Source organism: Danio rerio, chromosome 5, assembly GCF_052040795.2.
Source record: "Danio rerio strain M-AB ecotype USA chromosome 5, GRCz13ab, whole genome shotgun sequence".
Taxonomy (NCBI): domain Eukaryota; kingdom Metazoa; phylum Chordata; class Actinopteri; order Cypriniformes; family Danionidae; genus Danio; species Danio rerio.
Genome location: NC_141025.1, coordinates 28,550,875 through 28,569,313, shown reverse-complemented (window position 1 = coordinate 28,569,313; position 18,439 = coordinate 28,550,875). Strand labels below are relative to the sequence as shown.

Genomic DNA, 18,439 nt, shown 5'->3' with positions numbered 1-18,439 from the left:
TCTCTGACAATTGGCTTGTGTGGCACTTATTGTTTGTTTTACATTCTTGCTAGATTTTGATTACGTCGCCATCACCTCAGATTGGGTCGGCCCCTCTCAAAACCAGCCGGCCGTTGCCGATTGGACCAAATGCGCAACATTTATTATTATTATTATTATCATCATCATCATAATATCACATCTTGTAAGAGATAAAAGCTTGTAAAAGCATGTAAAAACAATACATATTAAAAAAAAACCAAAAAAAAAAAACCTGACCAGCCCACATTTAAAAAATGGTCCGGCCCTTCTGGCATTTGCCAGAATTGCCAGATGGCCAGTCCGCCCCTGTCGGTGAATGTCCTTGAGTGGCCCAGCCAGAGCCCAGACCTAAATCCTATGAATCATCTCTAGAGAGATCTGAAAATTGCTGTACACTGTCGCTTCCCATCTAACCTGATACAGCTTGAAATGTACTGCAAAGAGGAATGGGCAAAAGTTCCCAAAGACAGGTGTGCCAAGCTTGTGGCATCATATTTAAAATGTGGCTGTAATCAATGGGAAAGGCAAAGACTACTTATGTACATGTGATTTTTCAGATTTTTTATTTTTATAAATTTGCAACGATTTAAAAATATCTTTTTTCACATTGTTATTATAGGGTATTGTGTGTAGAATTTGGAGGAAATCAATGAATTTAATCCATTTTGGAATACAATGAATACTTTCTGAATGCACTGTATATGTAACTATAAAACACAGCACATGGTAACAAATGCACACGCAATTTATATATAATAGTGCATATAATTATTTGCTTGCTGCAACATTGTAACTTCCAGAACTGTTGTGCTCATTAGCAATTGGCTCTTTTAAGGCCGGATTATTTTGCCACATTCTCCACACTTTCTCCCTCTTGTAAGTAACTTGAGTGCATTGTCCTATTATGTGAAATAATACTTGTTTTTTGTAATGGTGTACTACACTTGTCAGGACGTTTTGTTCAAATGAAACACAATAGTTATCTTTATAAGACACTGTAAATGACCACAACATAAATGTTTCATACTGAACCAATGAATAACTAGTTTAATAAAGACTGAAAAAAACACTGCGCGCAAAAGACATGAAGATTTTTATAGTCTTTATTTTATATTTGTGGTAGAATTTTATGTACAAAATGATTGCCAACATAAAAAACGAGAACTGAGGAGCAATGAAACTAATAGTGCTACACCACAAGATAATAATTTTAAAAAGAAATTAAGAGACACCTTATGCAGTGCACACTACGCTTTCTTAAATGATTGGTGACATGCAATTTCAACAAAGCCGTAGGCTAAAATGCCAAGATTAATAAAATCATATTTCACCTGCTTCGCTAACATCACTATGCACTAACATCAGTAGCAAGCTGTAGGATTACATGGAAAAAAATGTAACATTATCTGTTTTGTGGATGTTATGTGATATGCTATCGAGTACTGTTCTTTTATAATCCGTTTACTAGTCAGATAACAGTTTGTTCTACAGTAGATAATATAGTATAGGCCGATGTATACAGAATTCTACTTTTAAAAAACAGATCCCATTATCAACCCAAACTGGCCAATTTAGATGGCTGTATAAATGGCTTTAGCAGTGCAATGAATGTAATGCATATATATCTTATCCATATGTACGAAAAGCAGACCTCTTATTCCTTTCCAGCGTAAACAACTTTGACAACTGATTGCTCAATGGTCACAGTACAGCGCACAGACATTACTATGACCAATGCAAAATAATTCTATCTATTAAATATGGGTACTACTGTAGCAACTTATAATAGAGTTAATATGCCTAAAGTAATGGCTTATATGGTGTATACTTTCAGTGTGTATACAACTTGAGAACATCTTAGGTCCATTTTACACCTGCTATTAAAAGAGCATTCCAATTTTTGATATAAGCTAATTTTACATCACCTACATTGTGAAAATAATCTGTAATTTTACGGTTTATTTCCAGCAGCTGGGGTGCCGGAATAAAAAATAAGAATAATAAAATAACAGGTGTTAAATTACGGAAATTTACCATAAAATAACGGGCATTAAATTACAGAAACTTCCATACATTTACATTTCTGGTAAATTTCTGTAATTCAACCTCTGTTATATTACAGTAGATTTCTGAAATGTAACGGCTGTTTTTTCTTTTTTTCAGCATCCCAGCTGCTAGAAATAAACCGTAAAATTACGATTTTGTTTTTACAGTGTAGTTAAACAGTTGAGCCCTTTAAGCTTAGAATAGATCATTAAATTGGATTGAACCACTAGCATCTTGCTCATAAATGTAAACATTTTTTGAGTTTTGATAAGGTGGCACAGTGGCTCAGTGGTTAGCACAGCAAGATCGCTTGTTCGAGTCTCGGCTGGCATTTTGTTGTGGAGTTTGCATGTTCTCCTTGTGTTTGTGTAAGTTTCCTCCGGGTGCTCCGATTTTCCCAACATTCCAAAGACATGCGGTGAATTGAACAAACTAAATTGGCCATAGTGTACGAGTGTGTCTGAGTGTGTATGGGTGTTTTCCGGTACTGGTTTGCAGCTATTAAAACATCCGTTGTGTAAAATATATGCTGGTGAAGTTGGTGGTTTATTCCGCTGTAGCGACCCCTGATGAATAAAGGGACTAAGTTGAAGGAAATTGAATAAATGAATGATTTTTGAAAGATATTTTTGATTAAATGCTTGATACTTCTGTAGCTACATCATCTACAAAGACGGATGGAAAATACTCTTTCTGGTGTAACGATCAAGGAACTTTGCTGCCATATGATGGCTGAATAAGCAATGCCAGTAAAAATGGTAACAATCAACCATTTAGCTCTAGATGCCATATTATTTTCCCTCAAAAAGTGGAGTGTTCCTTTAAGATGCATTTCTGTTGATTTGATTTCAAGTGGATGACGCTGAATATAGGTGTAAACAAGGTCTAAGATTCACAGCTAATCCACTTCTGAATGTATTCAGAGGTATACTGTATAAAGCTTCTGTCTTTTGTTTTGTTTTCTGCTGTCTTTTTTTTTGCCTTTTACAAGATTATTTTTCCAAAACAATTTTAACTACTTGTAATCCAAATCAACCAAAACACATGTTAAAGAGAGAGCTCACACAAAAAAATGAAAACTCTGCTAGTTTTAAACCTGTTTGACTTTTTGTTTTGTTGAACACAGAATAAGATATTTTCAAGAAAACTGGAAATCTAGAAGCATTGGCTTCTATAGTGTTTGTTTGTCTTATTGTGAAAGTCAATAGTTACATGTTTTCAGCTTTCTTCAAATTATATTATTTTGTGTTCAACAAAATAAAGAAGCTCAAATTTTTGCGGGTGAGTAAATCTGTGCATTTCCATTTTTGTGTGAACTATCCCTTTATTAGCAGGTGTAACTATAGGTTGGAGATTTGTCTTGTTTAAGTGTTTTATTATTTTGATAGAAAAACTAAAAAGAAAAGTCAACAATCAATTGCAGGTGAATTCAGATTTCTTTCACAAGATATTATCAACAGTTATTTGGATATATACAAAAGTGATCAGTTGGTTTTGTTTGAGAGTTTGTCTACGGCCTTATTCGTTATCTTTTCAGTCTTAAATGGCACAAATCCAAGACTAAACACCTCGCGTGTGGTTGATTTATAAAATAGATGAAAAAATTATATAATATATATATGAAAAATAAAACAATTTTTGGGGGGTTGCCTGGATGTGCAAGTTCATAAAGTAAGTGGGAGCTTTGAGAATGTTTACTTGAAGACATTCTCATAGGCAGGGCACTTGTGGCTTTTGAGTTTTTTCATGGTCTTTTTGAACTCTCTGTTGGATTTGTCCCACTTGTGAATCCCGGTGAGAAGGTACTGTTTGTCCACCTTGCGTCCCATGATAAGGTATGTGTTTCGGGTATTGTCCAGCTGTGTGCAGGGGCAATCCGCCCCGTTCTTCAGGTACAGAGTCAGTTTCTTAAGGTCCTTCTTTTTCAAAGTGCCCATCTTTATGGTTCTTTTCTTTTTCTGAAGGGTCACCTTGCGATCCATGTTCTCCCGCTTGACCTCTTGGATCTTGGTCTTAATGGCTGTGGGTAAAGAAAACAGAGAATCAGTTCTGATGTTATCTTCTCTGCCAGGCAAAGAGGTGACCAAATATGATCTCATCTTGCCAGTAAATATTAGTTTTTTGCATTTCTTCAAATAATATCGCTTGTGTTTAGTGGCATAAAGACATGGAGATTTTGAGCTGCCTGGAAAAGCCCCCACAGTTTTTTTTCTAAACAGTGCTCCCATCTACTGCATCAAACGTCCCTGAAACGTGTGTTGTATTCTGGACTGCGTAGAGCTTTCCCATTTACAATAAGTCATCTAATCCCTCAGGCCATGCGCTGGGTTCAAAGAGGCCAAGAAGGGTTTGGGTTGCAAAAGGGGTATCGCTGGCAGTTCCCAAACGTCCAAGGCCATAAAAGAGAGATTAGACTGCTAAGTAATGCAAGGGGGCAAAAAGAGAGATGAAGGAATGGAGGAAAAAAATGAGGAGAAGGTGTAATTAATATCAGGCCTGTCTTCTTTGCCAATGGTCTCAGGGCAAAGCCATTGTGATACTGGTCTCTCTGTCATGAACTCTGTCAAGTTCAAGAGAAAGCATCGATGTCTATGCAAACCAAAACCACTCTCAGGGCCGTATTCGTTTTCCCAGGGGGTAAGAATGTCCCAAATTGCAGCTTCGCTGCCCTCTGCCCCTCTAGACGTAACTGGATACTAGGTTTTGTTCTTTTGAATACCTCTCTTATAAGCTTAAGGCAATTAGTCAAAGGTCAGAATTTTTCTAGATGGATTTATTGGCTGCAGATGAAATGGTCCTCATTCAAATTTTACTCCACTCAAATGAATCATATGTTTATCAAACACCAAAAGTAACCAGAAATGCACTGGTAAATCTGGTTGATCAGCCAATAATTATTCAGCCAAATTATGACTCGTTAATTTCAGCAATATTGCTGACTATATGAAAATTGTCATATGATTTATGAACAATACAGTTTGTAAAGTAAGATTTTCTGTCTTTTAGTAGACATATTATTCACCTTCTTCTTTCCGTACGTGCGGGCGCAGCCATTTGAATCTTTGTGGCTCGAGACTTCCGATCTCATTCACTTTTAAACTGTAAAAACAGCTTGTTATGCAGCTTGATGTTGCATTTTCGTATCATATGATTCTGCTTTGTTTGTTTGATTCAGTTTATTATTCCTAGTCATTTCTCCCAAAGGTGACTTAATTGGAAGTTCTAAAACAATCGCATTGAAGAATAAGGTCAATATGAGAGACTTGCCTTAATTACCAAAAAAGTGGATCTAATTAGATTTGCATTGTAAACATTAAATAAAAGTGAAAAAATATTTAATTTTTTTATTTCATATATTAGGTTCTCAAAATCATTTCGCATAAATCCCCAGATTTTTAATTAATTGTTTTAAATTATTTAATTAATTCTAAGCAAAAATAGTAAACAATGTCTGCAGACTTTGTCTGACCCTACTCATAACCAGGCCCGCTCGGAATCTGCGCACGCCCATAGCTTAGCCTATCATTGAGTCTATTTATTAACTTGTGTAAATGTGTGTAAATTTAATTTTTTTCGCTTTTTAAATCAATTTCAGTAATATTATTAACTAATATGAAAATGTATATATGATTTATTTACAATACGATTTGTAAAGTAATATTTTCTGTCTTTTAGGAGATATATTATATGAAAGACTTGCTTTGTTTGCCAATGTATAAGTGGATCTAATTGAATTTGCATTGTAAACATTAAATAACAGTTAATTATTAATTATTTCATGCATTAAGTTTTTAAGCACAATACTCTCAAAATCATTCCGCATAAATCTGCAGATTATCTACAAAATTTTGTGCAGAAAAAGCAAAGAAAATCCACAGATTCTGTGTGGCCCCACTCATAACCAATAAATATATTGTTATCACTTTTATTTTTATGATGCCTAAATAAAGTGAAAGTGGAAGTGAAGTGAAAAATAAATCACCAAAACTGAAATCTATAAACTTTAAAATGTTAGAAGGGTATTAAGGCATCCATGATCATTATATTGAACAGTGTGGAAATGCTAATTGTTTTGAAGATCTGCTAAAGATTTTTTTAACTAGATATATTATAGTGTGAGAGGACTGTACATGTAATTTAAATGCAAAAACAGTAGAAATGAACAATTAAATCCAAAAATGTACACTTTTGACAGGTTTTGTGGTGCAGGGTCACATATTGGTCAATATTTGATATTGATATACTTTGTAAGCTCAAATATTGCTTCAAACTGTCTCTATAATCCAAGATTTGAGAAAACTATTGTTAAAATCTACGCAAATACAATGTGTGTACTTGCTGCACAGTGTTTGAACTGTAAGACTTACAGATCTTACTTGAAGAAGCTCTATCTTGACCACTCATTTGACCAATGAACCCCTGGTTTAATCTTACTTCACATTCTTAGATTTGTTTTAATCTGTCTGATCTCTCAGTAAACTCTCTTTAACCTGTTAATCTTAGTCCTTAACCTTTCCTTCGCACGAGTCAGCTCAACGGTGGTCCTGCCAGCCTGAAACTCCAATATGCCATTTTCCCCCTAGTTCTGGGTTAAAACACGCAGAGCGTAACTTCTTATCATTTCCAGCAGTTTAACGTCAGCGACCCAGCAGTGAACTTCAGGCACTCTGCCACCTAAAGAAGAATTTGGTCCAATTAGCAGGCCGATTCCAAAGACCCGTGGAAATGAGCAGACATCTGTACTGAGATTTACTGCTAATTATGCTTTAAAAACCTGATCATTCTCCACTGGCTGTCAGTAAGCAGACCACAGTGAAACTAAATCCTCCCCGTATCCTGTTGAACCTTGACTTAAAATATCCTCAGCAGCCTGAAGCACAAAAATTATAATGCTCAGTCATTGCCTTTTAAGTCTGGAGAGTCACACTTCACACTTTAAGAGGACTGTAATTCAAAGAGTTACACAAAGAGAAGTGTTTTAGTCCTCAACCCATAACCTCATATGTCACACCTTCTCACTTCTAATGGCTCCTGCAGAAATAAGCCAGAGTCTTCCCAGTATTATAAGTGCACATGGAAGGGATTACGGCTTGATCTGAAGTCTATAAAGGGGCTTAGCGTTTGATGAAATTATCGAAAAAAAGGGTCTGCAGGTTAAAGAATTATCAAGTCTTCATCTTACTTCAAATCCCACTTTAAATCCACCGTGAACTTCTTTTGCACCTTGTGTTTGTGAATGTAATCCTTACAAATGCAGAAATATTGCTACAGTCGAATACTTTCAGATGTGGCTTTACGGCTAATATGTGTAATGCCACACTTTCCAAACAATAACAATGGGAAAGCTTTAATAGGGTTAGTCTTTCGCTCTCTAATCCAGTGCCTTAGAAATGGGCGAGCCACAATGAAGCACCATCAAAATCAAGCGGTGTGAGATGCCTTTCTAATCTGATAAGACATTACAAGTAAACAAAGGGGTGTTGACTGGCATATCACTCTTTTAAGTCATTACAGACAGATCCATATCAGCAGAACTGGTTTACTGAGCGGAAAAATCTACTATATAGTTGTCACATGCTACAAAATCACGAAGTAACCATCATAACGTTATGATATCCAATAATAGGCAGTGGATCTGATTCTAAACACAAACCCAAATAGATAATGTTTCAATCTCAGATGGTCCAAATACATACTTCATGCTTGAAAGCTTTGGTAAATATTTGATAAATAAGACATAAACAAAGAGAGCATATCTCAGAGACTGCGGTCACAATCAGCGTTCTTTCCAGAGCCAAATGAATCATTCTGATAAAGAGCAGTGAAGGTAAAACTGCAGCTCTTCTGCGATAAACACTGCTTTAAAAAAAACTTTTAACCTTTGTCCCTGATCTTTGACCTAGCTTCCTCTGTCATTTTGAAGACATGTCCACAGCCAGATGTAACGATGCCATAAACTCAGTAGGGAGAGCTCGGCCTGAAACAATTCTCAAACATGGCACCTGTGGTTAAGGGTGAGCTCCAGTTAAAATGGTGCTACACCATACAGTTTTACTACAGGAAAGCTGAGCATGCATCACTGACCACGGGACAGACAGCCAAGTAAAGTGTGCTAATGCTGTACTGTTTTGCCGGGAAGGAAATACAGAAAAGCAACGCTGGAATGGCAGTAAAACTATATTCTGTTTTTCATATTCTTTAAATATTTGGTATTCAAAAATTTAAGAAATTAAGAGGAAATTGCTCAAGTGAATTCTTTAGCTCATTTGAATAATTCGGCAGCCCAATTTTTAGGGTGTCCGTGAGGTCTTAAATTTCAAAAATAAATTTTTTGTCCTTAAGTCTTAAAGTTACTGAAATATAGTGCTGTAGCTCCTAAATCATTTTAAACTGGTCTTAATTTTCGTATGTCCAAGTAAAGCTAGCCCTATCTGGCTGACACCCAATCACCAATCTCAAAACTTTTTTGTTTATATTTAAGTTTTTATTGCAAAAAGATATAATTCACAAAAGCTGTTAAACATTTTTACAGCTAATTCTCCAAATTAAACTCCCTAATCAGGGAATCAACACATTCCTTTACATGATCTTCCATTAATACTAAAACTACTTACAGAAGTAACTCCTTAGCTTTTAGCCCTGTATACGTCTTAAACTTTACTCATATTGATCTTGAAAGGGTCTCAAACAGTCTTAAATTTGACCTAAAGAATCCTGCAAACACTCAGAATTTTAGTATATACCAAAGATATGGATAAAGACAAATGGGACTTGGCCCATTTAAATTCAAACTATGCGTGTCGACTTTTCTATGAACACAATTTAGACAACAGACATCTAAACAAACTAAGGGTGCTTTCACATCTATGGTTCAGCTCTTTTGGTCCAGACCAAGAGCAACAAATGATACACTGTAGCATTTTTCTGCATAACCCTGATTCTCAAATCACAAGAATTGAAAAAGGTTTTATTTTGACAAATTGTAATTTTTACTTGGAAGAACTGTTATCAGACCTTAATAGAAAGAAACTAATATTAACATTTATCTCAAACCCATATACTGTATAAGAAATTCAGTAGCCCCAAATAAATTAGCATTTATTTATGTAACTTATTTCTGTAGCTGTACAAATGTGAGCAAACACCAAACTTAAAAGTATGCAGAGCTCTTTGAAAGGTCTAGTAAAACAACATGTATATACACCGAAAAGAGAGACTAGACTAGCTCATAGATTTACTTTATCACTGATGCAAAACTTCACAGCTTGAAGCGTGTCTTCCTTCGCTGTCTGTCTTAAGCAATATCCTGCATTGAAAATTCAGCACAGAGGTCATTGAGAGTGTGTTAGTGGGCTTGGTTTACATAAAGCTGACCAGAAAAAAAAGACAGCAGCTTTCCAGAGATAGCTTACCCATTTCAAACACTGAATGAAACTTTATGGTTTTGTCAGAGGCTAACCAAAACCAGCTTTTGTTTTCCTCTTCAGAGGGAAGCAGGAAGTCACTCTCGCGCTGCTCTCCTTTTGTTGAGGCAGCTCCTGCTGGGATTGGCATTAATGGCTGCAGTTATAGGCTCGTTTAACAGTCATTGTTGTTAACCATCCTCAAATCTAAATGTTCATCCACACTGATAATGCAATAACTTAGAATTCCAACTTATTATGTCACATGACTTCGGAAATCTGTGAAATAATAATGTGAAATATAAACAGATTAGATTTTGGTGTTTGGATTTTAAAATTATTTTTTTATTTACTTATTGCTTACAGTTTCTTTCTTATTTAAAATCCACTGCTCTTCAGCATTATATGTTTTTTTTTTATAAACCTTCAATAAATGGATTTTGAAGCTCAATTTAAAACAAATATTATTATTAAAGATGAAAATAGCTGTTCTGCTCTATATTTATTTGGAAACTGATACATTTAATCAATATTTCGAATGACTGAATAAAAATAAAAATCTTTTGTAATTGTTTTGTTATATTTAGTTGTCAAATTAATCTAAATTTGTCAAAACATCATTTATATTTTTTTTTTTTTTTAAATCACAAAGAAAAAAAAATAGTATTCTTTGGAATGTATAACAAAAAGGTCAGGGTGAAATGGGTACATCGATTTACACCAATGACCAAAGACACTTTGTCAGACTCTGACCAGAGGTCAACCCCTGGGCTGTTGTCACATCCAGACAGAAAAGCAAACATCCCAATTTAGAGCTGTTAGTAACAGCCAAATAAAGAGTTTAGGGCCTCTGTGAATTACCTCAATTCATTAGTTAAACAGTTGTGGCCTCTCAAAGGGCAATCTAAATCATGACATAAATTTGTAAGGGTTAAAACATTCTGCTGCTGCTGCTGTGTTTAAAACCATTACACTGTTCTAATAAAAGTGAATTTGGCAGTCGAGATGGACAAATATGTCCAAAATAACAAAATCGTGACCCAGTGGTTCTAAAAGTGCTTGAATTTGTCCAGAAATCAGCGGTAATGGCTATAAAATAAAATATGATCCTGGAACTCAGCATTTATGGCTAAAGAAAGTTATGACTTAACATGATGACTCAATACTGGTGAAAGATGGACATCATCTTAAAACTGAGAAGAACTAAAATGAAAGATTTATAACCAGTAAGCAAGATATTATAGAAAACTGTACTGCTAAGGTTTTCGCTACTGAAAAAAATTAATATTTCTTTGTTTATTCTAAACGACGAGCTTCAGAACTACATTTAGGATGAGTAAAAAGATTCAAGCATCTGCTGGAGAAGGAATAGGTCAGTAGTTTTTGTTCAGGACTGTGTGGTTTTGGCTGTTCTTTCAAACTAATATATATCAATCTTGAAAGCCTACTCTATTTCCAGAACACAAAAGATCTGAAGGGAAGATGGGTTGCAATCTTGGCTCATTCAATGTGTGAGCGCAAAACAGCATGAAGCGTGTTGATATTCTGTGTGATGTATGTAGTGATTTTCTTACCAAACTCACTGGCGCACATGTGATCCAGAATCACATCCATTTTCATTTCATTGTCGCAAGGGGGACAAACTGGAGGGTGTCCTGAAAGAGAGAAAATGCTGTCAGAGAAATCCAACTTTGGTATCAACATGCAGGAGTAATTGGGATCAAATGTTATTTCTCTGACTACTTTAGCTCTTTGTCCCACTTTCAGTGCATGACTGGAAAGTTTGCAATTGACTTTAAACATTGGGGGAAGAGATCACAGTGCTATTTTTTTTTCTAAATAGAAACTTTATCAACCTTCTATAATTATGTACTCAGACAAGCAGCAGGATTTTGTTCTTGGCTTTTTTTTTAAGGTCCCTGAACATCATTAATGCTTTTAATTGGTAGAACATTTTAATTTTAGTCTCTTAAGTGCTAAATGAAGAGCAGAGCAAAAATTTAAGTCTTTTCTTTTTTGAAGCAAACAAATATGATCTGTGCTATTTCCATTTGTATAAACTATTGTTACAACTTACGAAAGACAGAAAAAAGGAGACATAGGACAACACGGTTATAACCGAGACTGACTGTAATTAAAACAACTATTGTTTCACGGATGCCTCCCTTTAGTCATGGAAACAGAAATTAACCCTTGAATGTAAATTCTCTAACCCACTTTCAAGATTTTGAACTCAAATCTAGAATAATTCTGGTAACAATTTGTTTTGAGTGTCCATTTGAGTATTAATAGACAATACTGTATGCTTAATATCTGTTGATACTGCTCCTTTAACAAACATTTAACTGACTATAAGAAACTTTGCAAGTACATGCCAACTTACACTAACCCTAACCCCAAACTAACAGTCTACTAATAATCTAATGAGAATTAGTTGGCATGTAAATGCAATGTAACTTAAATTCAACAAATGGACCATCAAAATAAAGTGACCACAATTCTGACTAACTACCATTCTAATATATATCTTTATTTTTTGGTGACCAGCTGTTTTTTTTTTTTTTTTTTTTGCATACTACTAGTCAAAAGTTTGGGGTCAGTAGGATTTTAAAATGTTTTAAAATAAGATACTCCTGCTCACCAAGGCTGCGTTTATTTAATCAAAAATACAGTACAAATTGTAAAAAAGTGAAATGTTATTGCACTATAAAATAACTTTTTGTAATTAGTTTACAATTTAATTTAACCATTTATTCCAGTGATTTCAAAGATGAATTTTCAGCTTTATTACTCCAGTCTATTCAGAATTCACTCTAATGTTAGTTATTGTTATTATAATTATTAACATTATGAATAATAAATAGTAGTAAAAGCAATAATAAAGTAATAATTTCATTTGAAATACAATACATACATACATACAATAAGAAAGCAGTTATATAAATAAATATATGAATTTATTTTTAGTAAATATTTAATAATTTACATTTAATTTTAATAAAATAATTAATAAAAAACTGACTCCGTACTTTTGACCGGTATAGTGTATATTTAACATAATATTGTAGAAAATTCACTCAGAGGAAAAAAAAAAAACTGGTTGGAAAAGACTTTCAACCATTTTTGTTGCATCTTTTCTGTGTAATGTAACAGAGGATATACAGGAATCAGAGAGTGACATTCAATATCTTTTAAGACCTTTTTTTAAGACTCTTTCCATACATTTTAAGAGACTTTTTAACCACTTTTCAACCGTAAACACTGGCAAGATTTTATCTTGCAGTCTATTTACTAAATATTACTGTAAAAAATTCATCCAAAACTAAAATATTATTCATATGCTGAATAAATTCTATTAAATCTAGCCAATTCAGCAGGTTGGCGTTTATAGACTATTTTGAGGGATGTAAATGATAACAATAGTCCCAACATATTTCTGGTTTAACCTTTCTTATTTTTATAGCTTCCAAGAATCTATGATAGATGTTTTAACATTAGGTAATGCTTGAATCGCCTCTTGTTACAGTTATGAAATAGTTTGATAAGAAGCAGTAAATGTTCAACGACATCACCCCATTGAAATGGTCTATAGAACTGCAGAAAAGATGGCGTTTTGCTTGGTTACTGCAGTAAACGAAGCAGCATGATGTCAAATCTAGCAGGATTTCATTGATTTCATGAACGACACAGCATCCCGAAATTCGCAGATTTAATTCAGGCAAACTTTAGCATACAACCATACGCTGCATAATCAAAAATGATATAAAATTGAATAGCTTGCAAAATAGCATTTAAGACTTTTTAACTTCTTTTAAGGGTCTTAAATTTATCTACATTGATTTATAAACTTTAAATACTTTATGACCTAGCGGACACACTGTGTGAATGAGCTCCCACTTGCAAGCTACCAGCGTCAAAATGGTGCAAAAAGTAGTATTTAAATTTTTTGTTTTATTTTTTAAAACAAAACTGCATTTTTGCATAATGCGGTAAGTGTAAACTGCTCGGAGGAAGATAAAACAGAGATCCAATTTCAGTGAGTGTCACTTTCTCCACAGGCATTTTTACCAAGAAAACAGTGGACAAATGGTGAGGGCTTAACCCCTTGTAGAAAGTAGGAAAAGTGGAAATCCTTTCTTCTCCCGAGCCCTCACTGCTTGAACCCTACAGTGGGTCGATATGCGAGGGCGGGTCTAATGTATCTGTGGCTTTGGGTTCATTTGACCGTGACGCTGACAGCATGTGATAACAGCTGACAGGATCTCGATGGGGTGCTTATTAATTTAACTTCTCTGGTATTCCAGCTTCCAAGCCACCCTGCTAGAGATCGCTCACTCAGGACTCTGCGTCACTAACAGCAGGCTAGGGCAGATGGCTGAAGTCACAAAAGTATCTTCTCTCAGTGTGGTACATCGTTCTGGCAAACAGTCTGTTCAGTCTTAAGCACCATGTTGCAACTTTTGAAATGGAAATTCCCTTGTAATTTATGAGCCATCTACATAAGCTAGTTGTACTTTCCCTTTTCTGGGACATACAACTATAAGGCTTGAGTGTTTCCATAGGGAAAGTCTGACTGGTGTCCTGATAAAATACCTGGTAACATTAAGATACTTTGAAAAAAAGTCTTATCTAAATTTGCTTTATATTACAGATGCTGTTTTTAAAAGAGTGGAAGTGTATTTATTTCTTTTCTAACCACTGAAAACTTACATTTTCTGCTTAAGTGCCTTTAGTAAATAAAAGCAGCTGTTCAAATCTCTCTCTGTGTCTGAACTAAGCACTATCCTCCTGCATTACCTTATGAAAAAAAACCTTATTAACAGGCACAGCAGGGTGGCCTGGCTTTGAAATGACATTACATCTACAGAAATAATAGGGTTGCTAACAAACAGCCATTTTTACTTGTGTTTTTGACTAAGAAAAGCTACTCAATAAAAGTATCTCTTACAAAAAAGGTAGGCGCTGCAGTTGCGAAATAACACTAAATAAATAAATATGTAAGGGTCGGTTTTTGGAACACATCCTAGTGTTGTCTTGGAACTCAAATAACACCCCAAAATCAATTGCTACCAGCTGTTAAAAAAGCAAAAAAAAAAACCCTGGATATCCATCTATCGTGCTTTACCAAGACGCCACATCCCCTCTGTCTCTGTACCTAGAACACATGTTCTCAAAATCATCAAAATCATCTGTCAAATCAGACACACAAACATGAGATATTTGAGATCCTTAGAGGCAACAAAAGGTGTGATAACTCCAGATGAAAACCCCCAAATGGACACCAGTCCCTGAAAAAACACTGCATCTGTTTTTAAAAAGTTCAGGTGTTATTTCTCACACACAGCAAAAGGTAAAATGCTTGTAAAGTGGGTAAAATAATACTGAATGTATACATTGTGCATGGAGAAACAAAATTGGTTATTGTTATTTAAACTGTAAAACATGTTATTTGCTAAACTTTTTTTCTTTGAACTACAAAATGTGTATAAGAAATATTTCGATTGACTGTAAAATATTCGACCTTAAGTTTACAGTAAATAACTGGATAATAAATTGCATTACTTTTACAGTAAGTTACTGCATGTGAATTCACCGTAAATTACTGTGAGGTAGTTCATAATAACAATACTTCTATCCAAAAAAGTGCCTGTACTAGAAAAAAATCATCCATTTATGTTTTTAATTTCTGTAACATGCAAAAGATTTAGTCCTTTTAGAGTAATTTGCGGTAATCATGATGCCTGCCTTAATTTCCCAATAATATTATGAATACAAATTAATTCAAAGTTAAATCCTGTAAAGTGACACTAATGTAAATTACTGTAAAAATTACAGTGACATTTTGTGAAATTCTGGGATTTTTTTACAGTGTTTGATTTTATGAGGTATATTTAGATTGACTGTAAAATATTCAACCTTAATTTTACAGTAAATTACTGAATAATAGCATTACTTTCACAGTATGTTACTGTATGTAAATTCACAGTAAATTACTGCGAGGTAGTTCATAACAATAATTCTGTAAATATTTCTAAATATCAAAGAAGTGCTTGTACTACAATAAAAAGTTTGTGTATTAATTTCTGTTTTTAATTTTTATAACTAACGTACAAAAGATATAGCCCTTTTTACAGCAATTTGCTGTAATCGTGATGCTTGCCTTAATTTCCCAATAAAATTTATAATTACTAATTATTAATGACTAGTAATTAATACTAATATAATTTACTGTGAAAATTACAGCAACATGATGAGAAATTTCGGGATTTTTTTACAGTGTATGATAATATAAGATATATTTAGATTAGCCATGCATTTGTCTTCATGTTTTCATATTACAACTGAACACATAGACTCCAAATGTTTTTAGAATTAGTCATTTAGACTTACCGTTGGGTTCGGAGGTGGAAGTATCATTGGGTGTGTTGATGCACATGTCATCTTGAGGAAACTTGTCGCAGGTGAGTATATGAGGCCAGGGGAACCCGAATGCTGCCATGATGGGAGAGCAGCCATCACGCACATTTTCACAGAGCCTGCGGCAAGGGTAGATGGGCCTCTCCATACACACAGGGGCAAACAGGGAGCACAGCAACAACTGAGTGCCTGGGTCGCAGTTCTTATGCAACAGAGGCACCCAGCTGCCCGCTTGCTGCTTGACCTCAGCCATACTCTCATGCTCCAGCAAGTTGGGCAGCAGCATCTGGTGATAGCCCACACCTTGACAAAGCCTCAGGTCAACTGGGATGTCCACACACTGGGGTGGCTTGTCATAGTTATCAGGCCAGCCATACTCAAATGTCTGGCCTAAAGAGACCAGTGGCAGTATCAAAATGATGATCCTCCAAAGGGACAAAGATGCAAGGGACTTCATTGTGGACTCCTGCTCAGGAACTCCAGTCAAAGCAACCCCTGAAAACTGTGAGCCTTAAGAGTAAAATCAAGTCCTCTTTGTCTAGAGAATGGGAAGAGAGAGAGACAAATACCTCTGAATTTTATAAGACTCCGAAGTCAAAGTGGTGAAGCGGTGGAAACTCCACCCTTTTGAAGCCCCGTAGCTGTTGCTGACTCGCACGGCGGAGCTGCTTGAAATGCGCTGCGCTGGAGATCAGGGGAGACCGAGAGACAAGCGGCGACCAATAGGAAACTTTCTGCACCTTTTGCTTCTCGTGTGTCAATCAAAGTATTCAATGACCCAATGAATGAGTCAATATCCACCCGCCCGCGCGCGTTTCTCTCGCGAATAACATTAATTTCGATAACATTATTCCTGGCATTGAAATGCATTAGAAGTTATGCTGAAGGCTCGTGATAATTACATTTACTAAAGAGCTGATAAGAGCTACCTGATATGTAAAACATGACTTTTTAAAATCAATACTGTACTGCATGTTAAATGCATGTAGGGACACGCAAAGTTAACGTTAAATGCAATACAATATATTTCTGTTAATACCGCGAACCAGTTATTTAATGTCTTCAGACATTATTCGCTCACTGTTCGTGGTCTCATTTGTAATTCAACAAGCCAAATTAAGTTGTTAAGGTGTGAAATCGGCCGGTGAATGTTAGCTATCCTCTGCGCAGTTGTTTTGCTAATCACATTGGTGAGATAATGAAGTTTGAAGACAGCTCAGAGCTCATTACCACCAGCTCTCGTTGTCACGACATTTTAAAGCAACACCGTCATTATATTGTTCTTCGATGTGGAAAAAATATTACTGTGTAGAATGCACGCGAATTGTTTTCTAAAGTAGTCCCCCGACCTGTGTAGAATAATAGAAAGCTTAATATTATGATAAATGATAGCAGATTGGTATTAAAAATAAAAATTCTCTTGCTTTTCCCAATATGGCATTTAGAAAAAGTGAGTCCTGGTGTTTGGAATAATACAGCCTACACCTAATTGCACACAGTTCCATTTGAACTCAGCCTAAGCCCACAGTTAACATATCTGAAACATTAAAATCCAAAACTTCTAGATCTTCTACACATCTTCTTTAGGACATACTTTATATTTCGTTTAATTGACATTTTAGTTGCCAAATTGAAATAAATTCTATGTTCAGGTTGTGGTACATATCTTGCAGTCAAATCATTAATTACTTTGCAAAAGTATATGTAAGATTGCATTTTTTATGCTTAGTAGCGTGTTAGACAAATTCTAATCAAATTGAGGAAACTTTGGTTTACTTGTTCTTAAAGTAACGAGGCCTACATCATTCCTAAAATATGGTATCAAATATCAGACACTTGACGAACATTTATCTCAATGAACATTGCACTATAATGTTATATTTTTGTTCTTTTATAAGCTGTGTGTTATAAAACTTCCTCTGATCAAATTGATTTACAATTGATTTATTATTTTAGTTTCCATTTCTGAATAAAACTGCCTCTGGATAAAAACTCACAAATGTATGAAAACAAACAAACAAACAAACAAGCATGCATGTATGTATGTATGCTCATTTCTAAACAAAATAGTTTTAATAACTCATCTCGTATAACTTATTTTATTGCCATGATGACAGTAAATAATATTTGACTAGATGTTTTTCAAGACACTTTTATACAGCCTAAAGAGACATTTAAAGGCTTAACTAAATAAATTGGGTTAACTAGGTTAAGGTAACTAGGCAAGTAATCCTATAACGATTGTTTGTTCTGTAGACTATCGAAAAAAAAAAAAAATTATATATATATATATATATATATATATATATATATATATATATATATATATATATATATAGCTTAAAGTGGCTAATAATTTTGACCTTAAAATGTCTGTGAAAAGTTCCTTGCTCTGTTAAATATCATTTAGTAAATTCAAAAGAGGGCTAATAATTCTGACTTCAACTAATATATATTATAATATACAGCCATATTTTATACAGACAATATAAAAATAGACATTAAAAACCTTGATGACTTTGAATATTATTTAATAATGACTTACCATACAG

At 34.6% G+C, this 18,439-nt stretch overlaps 1 protein-coding gene across 16 annotated transcripts in view; it reads right to left on the bottom strand.

The window, feature by feature from the left end:
* Positions 1-1,106: 1,106 nt before the first annotated feature.
* The window catches only part of sfrp1a (secreted frizzled-related protein 1a), a 52,392-nt gene continuing 35,059 nt past the window's right edge, over positions 1,107-18,439 (bottom strand). For 5 of the 16 annotated variants that reach the window (XM_087251562.1, XM_087251564.1, XM_087251561.1 and 2 more), the window contains 3 exons: positions 15,861-16,425; positions 11,045-11,125; positions 1,107-4,087 (listed from right to left, as the gene is read on the bottom strand). In XM_087251562.1, coding sequence (XP_087107688.1) covers positions 3,762-4,087; positions 11,045-11,125; positions 15,861-16,344 — 891 coding nt within the window. In that variant the 5' untranslated portion in view covers positions 16,345-16,425 and the 3' untranslated portion in view covers positions 1,107-3,761. Of the gene's footprint in view, positions 4,088-8,529; positions 9,374-9,479; positions 11,126-15,860; positions 16,566-18,439 lie in introns of those variants that run through there. The other 11 variants (XM_087251569.1, XM_087251566.1, XM_087251567.1 and 8 more) reach the window with 5 other exon arrangements.